Source organism: Haliaeetus leucocephalus, unplaced genomic scaffold, assembly GCF_000737465.1.
Source record: "Haliaeetus leucocephalus isolate CR32 unplaced genomic scaffold, Haliaeetus_leucocephalus-4.0 Scaffold0, whole genome shotgun sequence".
Classification (NCBI taxonomy): domain Eukaryota; kingdom Metazoa; phylum Chordata; class Aves; order Accipitriformes; family Accipitridae; genus Haliaeetus; species Haliaeetus leucocephalus.
The window spans coordinates 25,075,711-25,097,889 of record NW_010972436.1 but is presented as its reverse complement, the minus strand read 5'-3'; the positions used below and the strand labels follow the sequence as shown (position 1 = coordinate 25,097,889).

Sequence of the window (22,179 nt, the reverse complement as noted above, 5' to 3'; positions counted from 1 at the left end):
TTCAGATTTCAGCATGTGGTGGAAGTAGTGGTATTTTTCTATTGTTTAAGTAGAGCTAAAGTTAGAATAGGAGAATTCAGTAATACAAATAACCTAAATTGGCTCCGAGTACTGGTAGCATTTCTGATTAGCAAATGTCAGACATGATAAAGCATCTGCTAGTTTTATACTTGGATTGGAGAATTTATAAGAATCAATAGTAAGTTTCCTTACTAGTAGCAAACTAGAGTTACCATCAACTTTATAGTCTTCTAGTTTTGGTTGCACTCCATTTTTCACTGCTAGCATAAACTCAACATTTTAATCCTGCAATATTTAGCTGCCAGCATTTAAATATGCAAACCGTAATTCATGTTGTGGTTAGAATTTGGCAACAGCCTGTCTTTGTTGACTTAAAGAAGACCTTATATGGAGATACTAGAACAAATATTCCTGTGCCTCAAACTGAAACTGAGATTCTTCTCTGTCTTTATTGTGCCTAATGGTATATAACAATTTGTGGTGGCATACAGGAACCTCTTAACCTCAGTGCCAGATCCTTGTCTTCTATACCCAGGCTGAACTTGTGCTTGAGAATTTTTCAGGGAGATTAGAAACACAGCTGGATTGGGACAGGAGGGACCATACCTTCCTAATTAAATGAGAGTCAAAAATAGGAAGGGAAAGCTGAATTTAAAAGTCTACGTTTACATAAAAATAATGAAGTATTAGGCTTAGTGTTACCTAAAATGTAAAAATGAAAGTTTGCTTTCTGAATGCTGTGGGTAACTTTGTACTGTGATTTGTCTGGTTTTTGAAACAAAATGAGATTCAATTTAGCTGTTTGGTTTGGGTTTTTTTAAACTATTTTAAAGAAATACAAGTTTAATGGTTGACATAGTATAAATCCTTTCTTGTAGGACTGAGGTTTGCCTTTATTGCAGAGTGCTTTCTTAGTGGGCTCATTTTAATTATCCCATTTATTCAGATGATATTTAATGGGTATTTAAATGATGTTAAACAGATATTTAGGAAAAATCAAAAGACTATTCTACTTAATATGAACAGTGAATAATGTTTTCTGATAGGAAAAGAAAACTGGTCCTTTTTTGTGTGAAGTAAATAGTGTTAGGAAAATGTTGGAGTTTCTGCAGTATTAGAGTCTTATGGCTATGATGGCATTATCTTAATGTGAAGCCCTGTGATGTGGTAAGAGAAAACCAAATGTTGGAGGAAATGGCTTTAGTTGTTCAGTGGCTGGCACTGTCCAGTGGTACTGTTTGGATTTTGTTTCACAAAGGGAAATACTTCAGCTGAAGTAAACGCGTTGTGGTCATCAAAAATAACAATGGATTTCCATAAGAGCAGGGGGTTTAACACCTCTATGCGCTTCTCTGCCTGAATAATCAAGTTACTTCTGCAGTTTCTTTTAGTTGGGGTTTTTGGGGGTTTGGTTGTTTGGGGGTTTTTTTCACTAAAACATGTCTGCTCTGCCCAGGCAGGTCCCCACTTAAAAGCTGTAAAAGCATACATAAATTTGTGATTTTTAGTACAAAAGGCTTTATTTAAAACACATGATACTTTAGAATTCATAATTCTGTTATGAAATAGGCTTCATATTTCAAATGCAGATAATTTTTTTTAACACAACCAGAAAGGCAAAGTATTTAAAGTGCTCTTTTATGAAAGCAGCAACATCTGAAGGAGGGTAATTCTTGTCTTTTTATGCCCCTGCATATTTGTGAAGCTTTAAGGAGGTACTAGTCTTTCATGTTAAGTGCATATTAAAGGAATAAAATTTGGGGTGCTTTGGCAAGAGTAAAAAAGGAACAGATAGACATTATAGTTATCATTCCCATCATAAAACAATAATAGAAGCAAAAATCCTAAATTATTAAATCAAGGAGATGTAAACATGGTTTTGTATAAAATGAATTAAACCACATGCAAGTCTAGAATGTAGTCATATTCAAAACTGGCTGTGAAACACTTCTAGAACATTTAAAACTCTGAAGCTTTTTATTAAATAGTAGCAGTTCTAACTGAAGTAAAGATTTTCAGTGGAAATACATTGTCTTCTTTCACGCTCTGTCTCTGTGGTTCCCACTCGAGGCACGTACGTGTTTCACCTGTGCAACCCTAGAAACCTGTATCCAGCAAATTGCTGCAGACTTCTCTCCTGTCTTCCCATCATGATGAAGCACAGAACCCCAGTCCGTGCTCTCTTCCTTATCACTTGTGCCAACAAGAAAGCTACGTAGTACCTAAAGTATAAGTGGTTTATGTAGTTTAGAGTAGTTTGGTTAGTGTTACAAAGTCACAAATGGTGAGCTTTATTTGTTAGCAAAAATGAAGTTGTCTAAACAAAATGTGGTTTTCTCTGACATCTGGTTGGTGTTGCTCCTGTTGAGAAAGTTTAGTAGTAGCCGTAGTTTTATCAGTGGGCTTCAAAACCTTAGCAGCTTGAAATGACCTGTTCTTTTTCTGCTGGTACAGACTATTTATCTTGCTTAAGGGAGTCATGCATATATAAATTCTTCAAGTGCGTGCAAGTCTCTTCAAAGAATGCAGGGAGCTGGCACCCGCTTGAAAACTAATGGCTGAGTCTTACTGACAGTTCATTTGGGATTCTTTTAAGGTGAAGCTTCAGAACGTTTTTGTGTACCTGTTCTGTGGCTATTAGAGATGCTGCAGAGTATCTTCTCTGTCTGAGGGGCTTCATGCAGGTAACAGGTGGGACCCTCCCCTCTGTCTTTTTCAGGAGCAGAAAGGAGGATATATCTTGTAAATTGCTGGATGTCGGCTAAAAAAAAAAATCTAGATTGTATCTGCAGGTATTTGAGGAATTCTTTAGCTCAGACTAGCACAGTGGTCATCAACAGGATGTTTTCCAGCATCAGCTGCTCTGGAGGTTTGGTTGTCAGTACTGGTTGGTCAGGACAGAGTCAGTGTAGCTTCTCATTTGCCCTCTGACACAGCACTTGCCGATGTCGGATCAAACCATCTTCTGTATTAACTTTGCTACAGAGAGAGGGTGTTGCCCTCCATATAAATTCTTATGGTCATTTGACAGTGGAATTAGAATCTCATTTTTCCAGGGAATGGGATCGAAGTGATGCTATCAAGTTAATACTGCAGGATTCTTTTCTCCTACCATTTTTCACAGAGCACCTGTTTAGGCTCACCAGTTTGTGATCCGCTTCTCAGTCTCTACCTAGACTGCTTCTCTGCTTTCTTGGCAACGCCTTGCCCCCCCCAAATGGGTTTGAAGACTGTTTCTAGTCTCGCAGATTCTTCAGGGGCACCTCCTTGGTGGTACTTGAGATCAGTCTATTGGCTGATCCAGAAAACCAGATGGGGAAAGTCTGTACAAGTCTGGTAGAGCTGAGTGAAGATGTTTTCCAGCCTTAGCTTAGTAATGCCATACCAGTTACCAGCCAGACTACTCCCAGCCTTTGTTTTAGGCTGTTATCCATGAAGCATGCTGTCTGTTAATCAGTTGTGTTAAAACTGTATTTGGCAGCTCTGTGTCTCAGCCATTTCCAAGCTGCAGATAATGGAATGAGTTACAAACTTCAGCCAGGCATTTTTTTTTGTTTTTTTTTTTTTTTTTTTTTTTTTTTATCACGGACGTAGTGCATGAGCTGTGCCAAAGGATTCTGCCAAGTTTGATGTCCGTTTGAACTAGTAAACACTGTTAGCAGCATGTTCCCCAACGACCACTACTGCCTAGCCAAGATTAGACTATGTACTCTTAAGCTGTCACAGGGACACTTTCCTGCTTTCCAAAGTAATTTTACTTGACCAACAGTTTTTTACAGTAAGTCCTAAGAAATAAGTTTTATTCAGCAGACTAGAAAAATGGATTCAAGGACTTGGACAGAATATGCCTGCTCTTCCCTTTTGAATTTAAATGCAGTTTTACATGATGAATTTGATTGGCATAGCATGATCTTAAGGTATCACCTCTTGTGGATCATTTAACTATACAACTTAAGTCTTGTTGCAGCTTGTTACAGCTCCTGATTCAAATATAAATCTTAGGTATTACTTTTACCACTGTCTTTATTTTTCATTAATTACTAATTGATGACCCAGAGTAGAACATGTGAAGCACATAGCTGAATTTCTTTGTCATCATCCACACAGACTTGATGAAAGCGTTACCCAAATAGATATTTTCCCTGGTAAACACACTCAGTGGTAGTGAGGGTTATTCAAGCAGTAAAGCCTACTACATTGTATGAAGCTTAAAAACATAAGAGAAGAGGGAGGTGCAGTATCTGGTGAATAGAGCTGTGTAAGGCTTCTGACTTGCATGTGTAAAGGGTGCATACACAGAGTGGATCTGTATAGTCAATAATGCTTATTAACTTGTTCCTGAGAAGTAAATACTCTTCTCTTTTATGCCTCTGAAATATTTCCTCTAATAATCATATTTTTAATGTTGATTTATATCCTTGTCATTCTTTCTAGCCAATTAGCAATGCTGATTTCATCGTTCCTGTTGAAATTGATGGAACCATACATCAGGTAAGTACTGTTGTTCCTTTAGCGTTGTTCTAGTAGTGGAATTGTCCTCAGTGTCCCAGAGTGTTATCTTTGTCTATTTGCTGCTTTCCATTCAATAACTTGTCCTTTTGCAAAATACAAAAGCTGTGTACTCTGGAATATATCATCCAGACAGGCATCCCTGTTTGATCAGGTATGTAGTTTCTAACTACTAAGTCTCAATTTTAACTTTTTCAGTTCTCCAGAATATCTCTCTCAGGACTTCAGTACTTGACTCTGTCAATTTTAAAATGTTTTCAAACATTCCTAGGCCCAGAAAAAACTACTTGAATACTGCATTTCTTATTCCCTCCACAGACAAACAAGACATAAGTTGGCTTTAATGTCTGTTGGTAGTTTGTATGGACAAAGCTTTATAAAAGTATTAAGGAAGAACATTTCTTCAGGGTTTGTGACAATCTGTGTTTAAGTTCTGTCCCCTTTTCTTCCTGCAAGTAGTTTAAGTTCCTCTGGTAGGACTTTTTAATACACTTCAGCATCTTCAAAAGGTCTGGACAAAATTGCAAGGAGACTAATTTATGTCTTATTCTTTAAGAACTTCAGTTAAGACGCTGTGAAATGGTTTTCAGTAAATGCAAAATACCCATAATTTGAAAATCAGTCCCCTTCATGTATCTTAGCTTGGTGTCTTTAATCAGTAGTCATTTCTGAAAACATCGAATGAAATAAATTACAGTGCCGTAAATTTTCCTGTTCAGACAGACATTAAAGCTCTTGCTGGAGACAGGTTATACTGGTTAATGTGAAGTTGAGCCTTTCTGATATATGAATCTTGCAAATTGTTTGAAACATCTTCTCTTGCATGTTGTAGGTTAAAGACAGTGCAGTTATTGAGTTGCAAATCTTCCCTGGATATGATTTAATGGAGATTTTAAATACTTCAATTTTTGAAATGTTTTATATGGATTATTTTTACTTAGACAAACACTTTCATATTTTGATCTTGGAACAATTGATAGATCATAAAGTTAGTTCATAGTTCTGTTAGATTTCCTGTTATGAAAACCATCCATGTACTTGTTACTCTTAAAATAATTACTAAATATAAGTCAATGGACTTAAATGTGTTTTAAAGTGATAGTGGCTTTGACAGTTTTTATACTGTGCCTGTTTTATGTAGAAAAATTCAATATCTAGGGTATTTAAACCTGTAATGTTCACCAGAGCTGAATGCTCATCACATAAGTGATACTTTGGGAGGTTTGTATTGTGGTATTTTTGGTCCTCATTTGATGTGAGCTTTAGTTGTGTTTGTTGCTGTAACGTAGACATTTTCTCTCGTAAAACTTTCTAGAATGCTTTTGAAAAGGAATAAAATAGGTTACCTAACAATTTTGAGTGGCTTAGGATTGTGATCGCTTAGCTTGTCAAGATTATATATTTACATTTTGAAACAAAACCCAATAAAAGACTGGGCTTTACACTGAAGCACTTCAAAGCCTGTTGCTTTTCCGTCCCCTGCTGCAAACTTTCAGATTCTTCACCAAACGTAATGCAGTTAGGCACTCAAGGTGACTGCATATGGGAAAAAGAAAACCAAACCTAACTGGTCAAAGGGAGTGGATTTGCCCATACCCTAAACATGAACAGGAGGAAGGATGCTTTTGACAGAGAAGGTCAAATGAAGTTAGTCTCTGTGGTTTGCTGGAGACTTCCTCAATAATTTTCAAGGAAATTGCTTAATCCCTTTGTATTTCAAGTTCTTAATCTCTACAATAGGTAAATATCTCAGTCCCATCTGCATGGTAGAAATGAAGTTAATTGTAAGGAATTTGTGATCCTTGAAATAAAGGTAATTTATATGGTATGCAGAATAGGCAAAGTCTTGGATTCCTGTGTTTGTAATACCTCTGCAGGCAAAGTAATGTACTGTCATCCAGCAATATTTATTTATTTATTTGTAAACTGTGATAATCTTAAGGACGAAAGTGGATGTTCTGGCTTAGTCCGATGTGCATTAACACAGACTGTAGAGCTTTGACAACCAGTTCCCACTTCACACCTGTAATTTTTTATTCACTTAGAGCATAAACAAACCAATAACAACAATTTTTGTTATCTGTCAAAATTTGTCATCTGTATAATGTTTGTCCATTTTCTTAAGCAGTTTATATACTCAAAGATTAATCATTGGCATTGGGAAATACTTCCACCTGTTTAAAATATCACAGGATATGTGAAATGTTGTGGAACCATACTGTCTGTAGTGCGTATCCCTACCTGCTTTACCAGTAAGCATGATATCTTATCAAGCAGGAGATTGTCTGTTCAAGTTCTTCTTGTACTTGAGCTGTGCCTTAGAGCCCCATGGAAAACAAATGAAGACCGCCATTTCAGAAGTGCCCCTTCAGAAGGAAATTTGAAATTATACAAGATACTTCAGATCTTATGTACCAAAAATACAAATTGTGGCAAATTCAATTTCTGCATGTTTGAAAACTGACTTATCTAACAAGTTTTGTTCATGGTAAATGTTGTGATTTTTTTTGTTGTGCAACAGAGGTATTCAAAACAGGCTGTCTCTAGTTTGGGAATTTGCATTTTCCCTTATGTCATTTATAATCCAAAGGTCAGAAAGACTCTTGTTCTTCTATAGGGAGGACAATTCAAATCATCATCTGAAAGGGTGCTTGGATAAACCAGCTTCCTTAGATTAAAAAATAGCTTTTTCTGAACATCCCTTGACCCTCTCCCATCTTTCTTTCTCTAGCTTAATTTACCTTGTCTTTAGAAAGGATTCGTCATTTTATTTTACAAGGAAATAACTCATGTGTGCAGGTACCTCTCTTTCTTTCTGTTATGGGTCTTTCAATGCCTGCAGAGACTGTGCCTGTCTACAGGGCAGCTAAAGTTACAGGAGATGAATCCCACGCTTTGTGTTGGAAATGATGGCACAGATACAAAAGGGCAGTTCTGATGCAAGCTGACACTCTTCTGGCCAGTTCTCTCATTTCGCTCTCATTCTCTGAATAAAAGGAAATCAGAGCTGGTCCCCTACTCTACCAAATTATAAGTGAGAAACTGTAGGAAGTCCAGCGAAATGTGTTGCAACTGAGAGGGCTTTTTAGAGGAAGCTTTTTGAGGGTGAAAGTAGTGGCTGGAGAAAGATGTTCAACCTGTTCGGTACCCTTGACGTAACTTCTGCAAGAACATGTCCACTGTTTTGGAGTGTGCTTCCCATTTAACAAGTGCAGAGCAATCGCAACCCCCGGATTGGAAACGATGTGTTAAATATAGCTTTAATCCTCTATAAGTGAAGATTTTTAGAGTGTGGTGGTCCTTTGTCTTTTATCCAAATTGACTCGCAGTGCCTTTTGTGCATTGCTGTCGGTGTCAAAGAGTAAAGGCGGCTGCCAGGAAGTTTGATTTGGTGTTACTTGGAATTTCATTCTTGAATGTGATTTGCTTAAGTGAGTAAAACCAGGGGGTTTTAAGTGTTTTGTTTTGTGGGGTTTTTTTAATTCAATGAACAATGCTTATTTTTAGTTGTTGAAAGCTAAAGAAATGTTTTTCATGTATACTTTGAATGCAGTGTACAAAATGATTGTTATTGGTGGGGGAGAACACTGTTCGAGTAATAAAGTTCCTTGCTATAAAGGACAAAATTCATTGATTTTCTTACAGAAGGCTGTGGCCTGGTTCAAGTAATCCAGGATAGGCTGTATCCATTCTAGCTGGCCTATTCTTGGTTACTTGCACTGGGAGGCAACCACAACTGTGTGAACCAGAAAGACGGAGGCTCGAGGACACGTGTTATTTTCTGCTCGCTGTTAAGAAGATGCACCCAGTCCACAAAACAGGAGATTACAGGAGCTTGAGTTGTCATGGGCAGATTTATTTGTCATTCCTTGAAGATTTCATTATTGTAAAGCTGATTTTGAAAGGCAATTTTTTGTGTCCTATTTAATTGATTAAAATTGAGCTGGGTTTCTCTTTTGGTTTACAAATACTGAGTCTTTTTAGGTTAAGACTGCTTTGAGGTATAGAAAATGTGTGTGGAAATACCAAATGCTTGAAAACAATTAAAGATAATTACTTGGGTTCTGCCATTAGCAGCTCTAAGTACAGAATCCTGTGAAAACATGTCTAGTGCCTGATTTGTGCCATAGCGTTTTAAAAGTAGGGTTCATTTTTTTAAAAAAAAGACTGTATTGCTCTAAAATCTTACTGTGATAAGTAAGAAATTAGCAAGCATTCAGTAAAGAAAAACTGGAGGGTTTGGGTTTTTTTCTAATGCCCTGAAGACTGTATATAAATCTCAGAAAAATGCCAGGAGCCAGTCAGTCTAGAGACTTAAACTGAAGACATCAGGCAACAGAGGAAAAAGCCAAGCCACAAATAACCATGCAGCATTGAGATTCAAGTCCAGCCGCTAACAAAGTAAAGGGGAAAAAATTCCAAATGAGGAGGAAGAGGAGAAAAGAGCTGCACTGTCAGCTGAAGAAAGCTTTTTATGTGAAGTAAACCAAAGAGATTTTGTAGCCCAGGATACCAGTGCACTTGCAGTTGCTTCCAGGATCTAAGTAGGACTTCTCAAAAAAACTTAAGGAGAATTACCATCCAGTGTATTAAGATCTGTTGTTCTCCAAAAAAAAGTGTTGTTTAAAAAAAAGAAAAAAAACCACCACCCACAAAAACAGGTGAAGGAGTTTGGGCTTTTTAGAGAGGGGGAGAATTAAGGGGAAAATATGGTGAGACCTCATCCTAAGAGATCACATTTATTATTAAGAAGGCATTTAACGTGAGAAGCAAATCTGTTGGCCAGAGCCCAATAGGTAAGATTTCAGGTAAAACAGCAAGAGCAACTCAAGTAGAGGAGGTTGAGGGTGCTCTGTGGTGGATCAGGAGATCTAAACTGCAGAAGGGAGACAATACAACTTAAAACACTGTGTACTTATAGCTAATACTGACTAGTTGCAGTATTAGGAGACCTACGAATTGCCAAAAGAGCACATATTGCAAATACTTGCTTTTATAAGCCCACTCCTGTCCGCAAGCCTGTGGTTAAGCAGCACTCAGTCTGTAGCTACTGGGTTGATTTACTGTATGCTCTCTTTATGGAGGAGGTGGGTTATGTTGCAAGCAGCAAAGTTCATATCCTTGGCTTGGAGTTTGTAATTACATTCCAAGTGGAAATACTTGACCGACACAGGCGTAGATAGGGATTGAGAGTGAAGAGGAGACTTCCTTTGCTGTGGCTGAAAACACTAGGTTTTAAACGGGAAACTAATACTAGATTCCATCACTAATTATCTAAGAATGAATTTAAGACTTTGGGGCGTCCCTTTTGTGCCCTCAAAAATAAGTGTAGGATTATAATTTAAGGCTAAAGAATTAAAAACTTCTTATGAACTGTAGAGTTAAGGAGTAACTCGCATCCTGCTATCTTTCCTCTTATAACTGGCAAGTGGGATAGTCTCTTTCTGCATACCCAGACGCAGAGGGACTGCAACTGTCTTTTGACCTGTGTCTTTAAAAATTTGAAGATATAATTTGGAAAGGAAATACTACAGAACAACTTCATGTAGTAAGATTTAAGTGAAAAACTAAACTGCATTTTTGTAGGAGAGGAAATTACTTGGTTTATGCCTAGTGTAATACGGGAAACTTTGCTGTAGTTTTGTGGAAACAGTGGTGTTGAAGTACATCTATGAACTGTCTTTAATTCATAAATTGTCACATTTATTTAATTGATTGGTTAAGTGCTGCTGTGGTTGTTTAAAAAAAATAAAAAATCTGGGTTACAAATTGTTATCTGTATCAAAGTTTGAATGTATTGCTTGAATTTGAGGGGCCAGAGGTAGTTTAGTTAAACTTCATAGAAATAACTTAAAGCAGATCATGTATTCATGCTATGAGCTGAAGTGGAAAAGTAATTAACATTTCTGCTTTGGTCATTAAGGTACAGCTCCATCATACATGTTTTTAATAAAACTTTGCTTTCAGATTTAGGTTTTCAATTTCAAGTCCCTATTATACAACTTTTTTTTTTTCTTTTCCTAAAGGCTTTAATTGTTACACTTCAGTTCAAGCTGCCATTTCCGTATTTTTCTCCTTCAGGCTTTTTTTCTGGGTGCCTTATGTTTTTTTACTTCCTTATTAATATGAATTTAGAAAAATACATACAGTTAATCTAGTTCTATATATCAAAGAAATTCCTGAAATTGCATCAGTCTTGCAGTTCTTCCTGAATTCAGTTACATGCCAGACTGTTCCGCTTGAATTTTACCAGAATTAAGGATTATTTGCCAAATGAAGAAGATAAAGTGCTGCCAGTGTTTACTCTCAAACTTTTAATCTAAGTGCAAACAAGATAGAAAAATATTTTTCAAGCAGACTCCCCTCTTCAGCTTCACAGTATATTATGAACTACTTGTAAGCTTTCTGAGCAGCAGTTATCTTATCTTGGTATTTTCTGTGAATGAAATCATCTTCCTCGCTCTGAAAAGAGAGGCAAGGAGGCTCTAATACCTATTAATCAGGTTGTTGACAGTAGGCAGCCAAGCTTGCCTGTATGGTTGTCAGTGCAAGCAGGCAATATAGCGTTGCTGAAACCAAGCTGCTCAAGAGGAGAGAGATCCTGAGTATTTGCCATCTTTATGCAAGGTCACGGTAGAAGATGCTGTAGACTTTGCCACCAGATTTTGAAAGCAGCATTTGCTAGACATTTTGCATGGTGCTATGAAGATTTTTGGTGAAAGCTGTCTGCAGATCCAGATGACTGATAACTATCCATAGTAAGATATGGTACTTAGCACCTGGAATTTAAAAAATGAAAGAATTAGCCACAGGAAGAAAACAGTTTCCTGTTGTGCAATTGCTGTCATCATAGAGGTTTCATCAGATTTATTCCTTCTGTGAAGCTCTTCAGGACTGAAGACAGCAGCACCAAAATCATTTCGGTCAAGAGATCGGAATCCTCACTTCTTGAGAAGCCCTACTGTCTCTCTTTGCCTTTAATGAGATTTTTCAAGAAGCATCTCTCCAGATGATGCACAGTATTTGCAATTGCATAATCAGCATGGGTCTTGGCAGCCCATGCATTCAAATTTCTCATTATTGGATGTCTACTTTTATCTTGTATACTTTTTTTCTCCCTTCAGTATTCCGTTTGAACTGTTTCCATGTTAACTTTTATTTCTTCAAGCGTTAGGATTACAGGAGCGTTTGGGGTTGTTTTTTTTCCCTTTCCTGTTACCTTAAATACCATTTAAACCTAAATAGTCATTATCATTCCAGGTTTATGTATTGAAACGACCACATGTGGATGAGTTTCTTCAGAGGATGGGAGAGCTTTTTGAATGTGTACTCTTCACAGCCAGTCTAGCCAAGGTTTGTTCCTCTCTTCATCTCGTTAGCCCTTACAGTGCTGGTCAGTGGACTTTTGGTTGGGTTTTCTATGGATAATTATTTCCACAGTTGGTACTATCTTAATTTTTCCCCTTCTTTTCTGCTTCTTTGTCTGACAGTGTGTACTTTGTCTGCTAGTGTGTGGGTAAGTGTTTCCATGGTAACACCATCACATATGGGCTTGTCTCATAATGTAGCCTCCATGCATTGCTCATAATGCCAATATGAAAGGCTTACAAGTTACCATGGTTATAGTGAGAAATTAGAACAAATAGCGTGCAAGTAAAGCTGTATATTAAAGCTGGGCATGAAATAAAATACACTGTATTTAACGCTATCAACATGATCAGCCAGCAATTCAGAAATTTACTGCATCTGAAAATTGGGAACACGTTTTTGTTCTGTCAAGGTGCAGTTGCAATCTGGAGTTAGAAAATTAGACATTTTGTAAAGCTTGAAACATCAACAGGAATATTTTGTGCCCTCTGGTCTCCAGTAGCAGTAGTACCTCGTAGGTAGTTTTGTGGTAGACATTACAGTAGTAGACATCTTAAATTCTTCACTTCTTTCAATGTACTGTATTTGTGGTGTCTTGTTTGTAAAATACACTGATTATTTCTAAATAATACTCCAGCATAGTAAGCTTTTACTCCAACCTAGGGTAGAGATGGTGGAAGGGGACAGGACCCTGTTTGATCTGCACTAGTGCCCTCTTATCAGAGGATTCTTCCCTGCGCTCTGTTTACCATGTTCTGTTCAGTCACATTGTGAAAATCCTAAACAATGGAACAATTTCATACTGCACTTAGATGTCTAGCGGTTTTCATAGTCAAAGGATGATTGATTTCAACATCAGTTTCATTTCTCAGTTTAAAATATAGGAAAATGGTAACTCCTATCCTGCAAAAATAAATTACAACTACCATTTCCAAGTACGTGGTTATTTCATGTTCTAGTTTATTTGGATACTTTTCCTTGGACAGTTTATATCAATTGTTGGATTCTAAGCTGTGCCTCACTTAAAGTATCATCTTATATATAAAATAAGAATTTCCCAGTATTGTATGTGGGTATTTTTCCTAATAACATCTTTGTCTGATCTTTTATGGCCCAATTATGCAGTTTGGTAATCTTAAGATTCTTACTGACCCAGTCACTCCAAGGGCATCATTTGAAAAAGCTACATTGAGCTCACATGCGTTTATTGCAGTTTATCTTCAGAGGCACATGGAAATGAATCAGCTGTGGAAATGGCTTCATATAGATTTTCTGTTAGCAGTGGCTGGTTTTATGGTAATGTTAGGTGAGATCCCTGGATCCATCAACTTATAGGTAACTCCTAGGGTAACTATAAGTTGGCCCTAAGAATAAAACGTAATTGATAAATCACAGAAAACATTAGAGTGCAAGTTAGCCTTCCATAGAAAGATAACCATCCTACTTTTGTGTTATCTATTAATTACTTCAGGTTTGCAGGCATGTAAGTTAATTAACAAGGAGCAGGGAAGAAAATGAAGAAAGGGCATTTTATCTGAAATTATTTTGGGTCCCTTCTTTGTATAGTTCTGTGAAGTAGCCTTATCTGCACATTGCTAACTTCATGTTTCTGACTTGTATTTTTAAGTACGCAGACCCAGTAGCTGACTTACTGGATCGCTGGGGTGTGTTCAGGGCAAGGCTCTTTAGAGAATCCTGTGTTTTCCACCGAGGAAATTATGTGAAGGATCTGAGTCGACTGGGACGTGAGCTGAGTAAAGTTATTATAGTAGATAATTCTCCTGCATCTTACATCTTCCATCCTGAAAATGCAGTAAGTATTCTTAGTATTCAAAGTATTCAAGTGTAACTTTATTTTTCTGGTCCTTGCCCAGACTTTCTCTTTCAGAAAATAGCCTTTCAGAACGCTAACTAGCATTAGTTTCTGTGTTTTCTTAGACTGCAGGTAGGTTTGGGTATTCACTGCCAAATGGTGAAGGACTAGGGCAAACTGATCTCGACAACGTGTCGTAGTCGTGACCGTTCATCTGCTTTCAGTTTTAGCTTTTGGCATGAAGTCCATCAGTTTTGAGAAATACCGAGTGGTGTAGAACCTGCATAACCAACCTAGCTCTAAAAGCAAAGCTGCCCTCCAGCACAGTTTCTGTTCTTTGGAGTGGTGATTACAGAAAGGGTGGTTGACTTTAACTGTTTTTGGTACTCCATCTTTTTTCATTGTGTGAATGAAAATATTTTATTAGACAAGATAATTAATGCTTTACTGGTTACTATCTGAGTTCTGTATCCGTGGCTAAGGGGAAGAAAAAAATCAAGATCCTATTGTGTTGTTATGCTTCTCCTTTTAAGTATTTTTGTGATAACTCACTTCACAATTAGAAATGTTGGTCAACAAGTTCACCAGGTTTTAGGAATAAGGATAAAAGCCAGGCAACAGTACTTCAAGGGAGAATAATTAGGAGCAATACGCATTTTCACTGTGTGTTTCATATTGGCTCCAGTAGCTATGATGGAATTGCTCCATCCATTGCTGCAATCAGTACAGGTGCTCGCATCCGTTTTGTAGCTGCCAGGATAGCAAGCTGGAACTCCCCTTAGATCTACTGACTTCTAAACAATCAGGCTGTGCAATGTTTTCTTTGATGTTTTTAGGCTGCCTTTTTTGTGAGCTGTTAAAATTAACGTACGAAATTTTTATTAGGGACGCTGTTTTGCATGGTCCTGCCTCTCCAGGATAGCATGTTTAGTTTTTTGGGGTTTTTTTTGACATGAGCCATTTATCTTGCAGCATTCAGCTTTTAAATTCACATCTCAATACTGCAATGGTCTAACTGATTGGGTGAAAACATTTTTCTGGTTGGTGCCACACATGGTTTAAAGTTGCTATTTATAATAACCAGGAGCTGTAGCTCTAATTTATGTTCATGGTTAAAATTAAAAACCTGATCCAGATCATCATTTGGTATCTCGGAATTCAGTGCCAAGAAAATAATGAGCTGTAGAAATTTGGGAGATGAAATTAAAGGCCTTGTCAGAGTGGTTTAATCATGTATAGAAAAGTGCTGCTAGCTAACTGATATTCGAGTCTCTGCAGAAACCAGAGCTTGTAACAAGATCCAAGATAGTCTTTAAAAGACCTCAGTATACTTCCATAGTGAAGATACACAAAACTCCTTCACTAAACCCAGCCCACATATTTAAGAAGTGTTATTATGTTATTATATGCATTATTTTCTGAACCTGCTCTCAAGGTCTTATATTTTAATCAGAGAACTGTTCTGTACTCACTGTTTAAATATTTGCTCTGCAACCTCATGCCAGAAAGGGTTGTTGCTGCATGCCTATGTTTAGTGACTCACACTGATAATACTTAGAGGGGAAAAAAAGACTTGCCCATAAATAAAGTGTCAGTACATCTTCATAACCTGTATGTTTCTTCCAGTCCATTCTGAATATCAAGGAGGCAGAGCAAATTGAGCTGCCCAGTGTTGGTCATGTAGGTTACCTGTAGGAGAAGGTCAGCTGCATGTCAAATGTTTTATAGTTGGATTTGGGATTGATGTTGCATAATAGAAAATGCGGACTTGAACGTGGTACTCTGCTTGAATGCTAACAACTAGCAATTTGCCTTACTGTGATGGCAGTGAGTATTACATGACATTTACATAAGCAAAACTTGCATGTTCTTCACATCATGAAGTCGTCTTAGTATTTGTTGGTTGCTTTGTTTCAGGTGCCTGTGCAGTCCTGGTTTGATGACATGACAGACACAGAGCTGCTAGATCTTATTCCTTTCTTTGAAGGACTAAGCAAAGAGGAAGAAGTTTACAGTATGCTTCATAAACTCTGCAACAGGTAGCCCTTAACTTTGACTGACTTCTGCTACTAGATTGCAGTTGCTAGAGGCTGTCTCCATCTTTTTCAGCTCTTTCAAATGTAAGCTTTGGGGAGGTCACCCCTGTCAGAAGTGCTACTCTTGATCTTCCTGTTACATTGGACACGAAGGACAATCATGAGTGATGCTATTAAGCCTTCAGAAGCCTGACTCCTAAGGTCATGTGTTCAGACTACTTTTTTAAAGGAAAAAAGAAAAAAAAAAAAAAAAAGAAAAAAAAAAAAAAGCTATTTTAAATGGGACTCTTTTAATGAATTTCATAAATGGACATCTTTTACTGGATCAGCTTTTCTTAAAACATGCCAAAAAAGAAGCTTGTATTTCAGCAGTTGAATTTCTCTCCCTTTCTTCCCCTCCCACTATGCAGACAATTTTACCCCCCTGCTTAGAGCAGTTGACCTGACTCTGAATTTTTTCTTACAGAATGAAGTGCCTTTTTGAATGTTATTTTAAGATAAAAATTCATTTTTGTATAAGACGTATTTCCAGACATCTTTTAGTCTTGTATTGTCTAAATGCTTTAAAAGGAAAAAGGAAAAATTTTATAGAGCACTGTAATATATAACAAAGGAAAAAGTTGAAACAAAGATGCTGGGTTCTTGTCTCCACAATGACATTAAGTTGTATTACATTTTGTCATGCTCAGAAGGTTTAAGCGTTTGTGGGAGGGGTGATTTGGGTTAATTACATGGTTGTTTCACTGATACAATTTTGGGCACAGTTTTGAACATATCTGCAGTTGTTTGAGTATTATAGAATGATGGAATTGAGAAAGTAAGGTGGCTAATAGATCTAAAGCACCTTTTATTCTAGACAGATGAAGTTCTATTGTCTCTGCTTACGCACAACTGCCATGCCTCTTATTTTTTGGAAAACCATTATCTTGGGAGAATGGGGAGGAGATCTATTTATTAGTTTAAGATTCTTTTCTTTAAAAAACCCATCTGGGTAAGCTGGATCTGTATTGAGCTGTTTGGAGTACTTTTTTTCTTTTCATTGCTGCTACTGTATACTCACCAAATGGAGTTGACCATCGGCTGTTATACTGTTTTTGCCACTGTGCCTGTGCTATGAAACATGTTCTGTAAGCTGCAAACTTGGGCAATAAATAAAGTGTAGGCTTCATAGCCCACCCCTAGGTATTAATCCTATGGTATCTTGATATACCAGAGAACTCAGTTAAAGGTGACCTGTAAAGGACTTTATTTTTTTTTTAATTATTTTTCTTCAATTGGGATGAAGCCCTCTCCTTTCTTTGGTGTATAAAAATGAAAAAAGTATTTTTCCCACATCTCTGATTTGTATTTCTTCTTCCCCAGGGTGTAATGTACAGATTAGGACCTTTATTGAGTCTTGCTGGAAGGGCAGAAGTTACTAGCCTAGACTAAAATTGGTCCTCCGGCTTTGGAGTTGAGTAAGTCTCATCTCTGAATCTGAGAACCTGCTTAGCATCTTCTGTAGTGTCATAGGTGCCCTTTCAAACAAATAACTTTTAAATATTTTAAGCCTTTGAAGAACAAGGCCCAGGATTTGTTGGTTTTTTCCCCTTTCCAGTGTCACCTTTTCATTATTACCCACACCGTAAGTCTGCAAACGTAAAAATCACAGCTATGTTTGGCTGTCATCAGAGAAAACTAAATGGAGTTGTTGGTGCTTCTAATTAGCCTAGTGCTAAATCCTGAATAGTAGATCCCCTTTGTCTTTTCTGTTTTTCTCAAAAAGTCTTGACGACTTTGAAAAAATAATTGTAATGGACTTGGATTGTCATCCTTGTCTAACGCATTGGTGAAGCAGCTTAACAAATTCATTCATAGAAGGGCAGGCCAGCCTACACAGGCAGTGAGTAGATTGTCATAGGTGCAGTATAAAACTGAAAGATGACTTGCCCCCTTGCAGTGCAGCTGTGCTCCAGCTGCTTGCTCTGTCTCGTAGCGAGGGATGTTGGAGGCAGTCCCATGACGCTCATGAGTCTGTACGGCATCACCGTTTTGTTTTCTTACTGGTTGGCATTACCTTCGTACTGTATAATTCTGTGCCACAACAAAAGACAAAACTGTCAAATTTTAAAAAAAAACAAAAAAAAAACAAAAAACAAACAACCTATGTTGTTTAAAAAATGAAAAAAAAAGGACGTATGGATTCTGGTTAGTCCATTAACGTTTACTTTCAGTTTAAGATTGTTTAATTTTGTATTTGACTTCAGAGTAATGAAACTGTAAGCTGCCAAAAAGTTGTTCTCTGAGCAGTATTTTCAACTGTGTTTGTAGCTTCTAGGCTTCAAATACAGTTTGCAGGGAAGTATTCAGGTTGTAGTTAATTGTGCAGGTATGATAGGAATGGCTGAAAAAATTCAAAGACTTTCTCACTAGCATTAGACCAAACAATCTTTCAATTAGACAATAAATAACCCCACCGAGACATTGCCATTTAACGGTTGTGACCTGTTGTACGTGAGACAAACCATGTCATTAGTTTGCATTTATGAAAGCAGCGATTTCATGAACCAGTTGCCTTAAGTCTGTGAATGAATGTTGATTATTAAAGTGTCTTGTATTGTTTTAAAATCCGCATATAATGGACAACTGAACTTCTGCACCAGCTTCTGGAAGAATGGTTCTGATGATGTTCCGTACAACCATACATGTTCTGTATTGTTTATTTTGGCTCCTGAAATCCACAAATTTTAAAAAAAGAAAGAAAAAATATTTTAACTTAGTACAGCACTAAAGTGACACTTGGTGGTAATACAAAGGTGAAAAACTTAGCAACATTTTTGATCTTTGCTAGTATCTTAAGAGTATTTTCTATAACTTCTGATGAAAAAAAATTTTTTTAACTCATTCCCATTGAAATAAAACTTGGAGCACTCTGCAGTCAGGTTTGGACTTCCCTGGGTATTCAGATTTGGCCAAAGGGATCAAACTGTCGTAGTTGTTTATTTTGACACTATCATTGTACTTGAAATTTCAAGTGTTAAGTTTGCGTGAATATACATACGCTATATATTTAGAGTTTCTAGATTTTAACAAAGCAATATAGTTCTGTCCATAAAGTCAGATAATGAGTGGAATGTTTGTAAAATTTGCAATACGGGTATTTGATTGTATTTTAAATACAAGATTTTAAAAGTTAAAATAGGAAAAAATACTTGTTTCCTAAATCTCTTGCATATTTTGAAGTGCAGTTAATGCATGCTGGTCAGCAGGGCTGTTATAAACCCTGGTTTTCAAATCTATTTCTGGATATTATAGAAGTATTAAAAAGTCTTCTCCCATTGGTCATTCTGTTCAGCTAAAGAAATGCTGCCTGGCCTGAAGTTCTGTTGTCCTTTTTATGTCGGGTTAAAAAAGGTTTTTTGCCTGTATAGGTATTTTTAAATTAAGCTGTAAGGCAGAATGCCTTAGATTCTTGAAATTCAACTGAAGTGTTACGATTAAATTGCCATTTGTAAACTAGGGCTGTGCGCAGAATACTTGTTAACCACCAGGAAGCGTGGCAGGTTTTGAATGGAAGATCGTAGCAAATGTACAATATTGCTGTGTTCATTTAGGTAGCTTTGGAAGAATAATTTGTCTATTTGTTTTGCCCTTTAATCTTTTTTAAACAGCAAAGTTATACATGGAAGAAACTCAACACCTGGAGAGATTTGGTTATCAGTGTATGCAATCACTTTATCACAGCATGATTTTGATTAGACTGGTTGGGGACAATAAAGTATCTAAATGACACTGGTGTGTACTGATGTTGCAGCTTTTGAAATTTCAGTGTAAAAAAATCTGTAGCTATATAATTTACAAACACATAATCCTATGTTTTACAGATTCTTTTTAAACTAATAAAACACAGTACCGCACAGCCCTATTTGTAAAACAGAAACAAGTTTGTGCCTCTGATTTCCAAGGTGCTGTGATGTTTTGCCTTTGTGGGGCGAGCAGGGCAGGTGAGACTTGCGTGGGGCAATTGCTTGAAAATCTCTGGGCTAACTATGCAAAACCAGCTGTCAGTTTTCTGTTTCACATTATATTGTAAAAATCCAGCTGACTTTCTTTCTTGTTAAAGATCTGTTGGGAACTTCGTAACAGAGGAGTAAGCAATGGCAATGTTTCTTTCTTTTTTCTTTTTTTTCTCTAATAATGGAGCTGTTTACACTTTAATGCAATGAACAATCCAGCGATACTTGAGAAACACTACAGATACCATATGAGTGTTTTCAGGAGAGAGAAGTGTTGTCAATCAGGTATTGAATGGTTTCTTTACTGTCACAAATAAAAAATTTTAACCATATAGTTACTTGTGCATGTAATACTTCTCTGGGAAAAAGAATTTCTGCACTTCTCCTTCAGTAATAGTCACTGCCCTAACTTGACAGGGACTTCACTTCTGCTAATGCACTTCCGTGTTAGATAGTAAAATCACCCTTCTCTGTTCCACCCTCCTCCCCATCTCCTCTTTTTAAGTCATGTATAGGACTCCTTATTGACTGCCCTGGCACCTGCTTGTGCAAACAGAGCTGATGAACTACTGATGAACTCTGCTAAGTAAATTGGTGGTGACTCTGGCAGATGTTCCAGCTATTTAGATCTCTTGGATGAGATCATACAATAATTTGTTCAAGTCTCAAAGCTGTGTGACTTCTTTTGAAGGGCTTACTTCAGCTACTTGAATAGCTGTTCTTAACATCACTGCCATATCCAAATGAATATCTGAATAAAACACTTATTTGGTTGGAAAGTCTATTTTGGGACTTTTTATCTGACATAGTAAGACTTAGGCAGAGCCTTCCTTTCTAGGAAAAGGCACATATTATTAGTGCTTTGTGAGCAGAAAACCTCAGGCCTGTTAGAATAAGCAGCTGGCTCAAGATAGCACGTTAGTTGCAATTAAAAATATTTTTTAGTTATTCCTGTGATCAGTTGGAATGACCTAGACTGCCTTTAATTTGTACTGGTAGGTTGGGGTTTTTGATTTTTTTGTTTAAGGTTGTTTTTTGGTGGTGGTTGTTTTTGTTGGGGTTTTTTTTTTAGTTTTACCAGTCTCCTTAGCTGCTACTTAGGATAAAGATGCCTTTCACTCAGTAAAACAAGTATGTCACATTAATAAAACAGCTCATTTACAGTGTTGAGAACAATACTGTTGTTCTGTCCTGACTGATTGAAACCAAGTGTCTGCAAAACTGAATATACGATAGTCTCTATACGTATATGCCTTCCAATATTTTTTTTTCCCCCTTTTTATTGTGTTCTGACTCAGAAGGAAAGCCAACTGCTCTGGAATTCCCTGCAAGATGGGAAAGGGCTCTTCCAGGTGGGCTGCAGCTCCAGGGGATCCTGCAGACTCCAGCAGTTTTCCTGGCAAGCGACTTTCGCCATCCAGACTTCCTACCAACCCAGCTCTGCTGGCAGGAGACCAGGCGAAGTTCTCCTGGACTCCTCTGTTGGTTCTGCTGGAGCTACTGGAAAATAAATGATCTTTGGGTAATATATTGGTTTGGACAGGTTGGCAAACTCAAACTTGAAAAGCTTCCAGGCATGTTTTGTTTAAAGGCTTCTCAAGTGCTGTTTCAAAGGGAGCTGCGCTGAGGAGCAGGTTGTCCTGTAATTGCCTAATGCCTCGTTAATCAGCTTTTCTGAAGCACAGGACATACACTAACATCTTGGACTTAATAGAGATCGATTTGATTCAGTAAAGTAAGTCTGCATCTGCAACTAGACACCTTCCCAAACAGCATTTTAAAAAGGTTAGATTTGGTCATTGCTTAAATCAGAAGCAAACTGAATTTTTGAGGTGATGGCGGTGTCAGCTTAGCTGTATCCCCTGGACCTTGCTGGACCCTGTGCTGCAATCGTACGTCCCACCGGTCTTCTCTGTGCAACTGGCATCGTTTAATTTTGCAACCGCCTTTTAATTTAGTGATGTAGACACATTTGATTGGGATGTAAATTGCAGGAAAATGCTGGACAAAGAAATGAAACACAGCTGGCCCCCGTCAGCCTTAGCCATCGTCTCGGGCTGGACTCCAGCTAGGACAAGGCTGTTGCTACTTGAAGGCGAACAGAGGAGTCACCGTTAAGCCAGAAACATGTCACCCCCTCTGAGAACCACCGTTCTTCTAGATAATGAGGGTTGATCGTTTTGTTCATACCAATGCAATGTACACCACCTCTGAATTCCCAGCTTTTCAGTAAATGTTGCATTCGGAAGAGTCTGAGGGTTGTTGAAGTTAACTGGCTTGACAATGGGTTGTTTTCTTTGTTGGATTTTAATGAGCTTTTGTGGTGAAAGCCAAATTTCTTTACAGTGTAACTTTGTGGGATTTTTTTTTCATGCTTTGATTCAGTTTGACAATAAACTATCTGTGTTATTTTTTTCATCCTCTTCATGTCTGATAA

General features: G+C 37.4%; 1 protein-coding gene across 5 annotated transcripts in view; it reads left to right on the top strand.

Annotated features, from left to right (window-relative positions):
- The window catches only part of CTDSPL (CTD (carboxy-terminal domain, RNA polymerase II, polypeptide A) small phosphatase-like), an 85,647-nt gene extending 63,713 nt beyond the window's left edge, over nucleotides 1-21,934 (top strand). For 3 of the 5 annotated variants that reach the window (XM_010561176.1, XM_010561193.1, XM_010561185.1), the window contains 4 exons: nucleotides 4,456-4,512; nucleotides 11,791-11,883; nucleotides 13,526-13,711; nucleotides 15,629-16,068. In XM_010561176.1, coding sequence (XP_010559478.1) covers nucleotides 4,456-4,512; nucleotides 11,791-11,883; nucleotides 13,526-13,711; nucleotides 15,629-15,754 — 462 coding nt within the window. In that variant the 3' untranslated portion in view covers nucleotides 15,755-16,068. Of the gene's footprint in view, nucleotides 1-4,455; nucleotides 4,513-11,790; nucleotides 11,884-13,525; nucleotides 13,712-15,628; nucleotides 16,069-19,929; nucleotides 20,028-21,040 lie in introns of those variants that run through there. The other 2 variants (XM_010561158.1, XM_010561168.1) reach the window with 2 other exon arrangements.
- The last annotated feature ends 245 nt before the right edge of the window (nucleotides 21,935-22,179 follow it).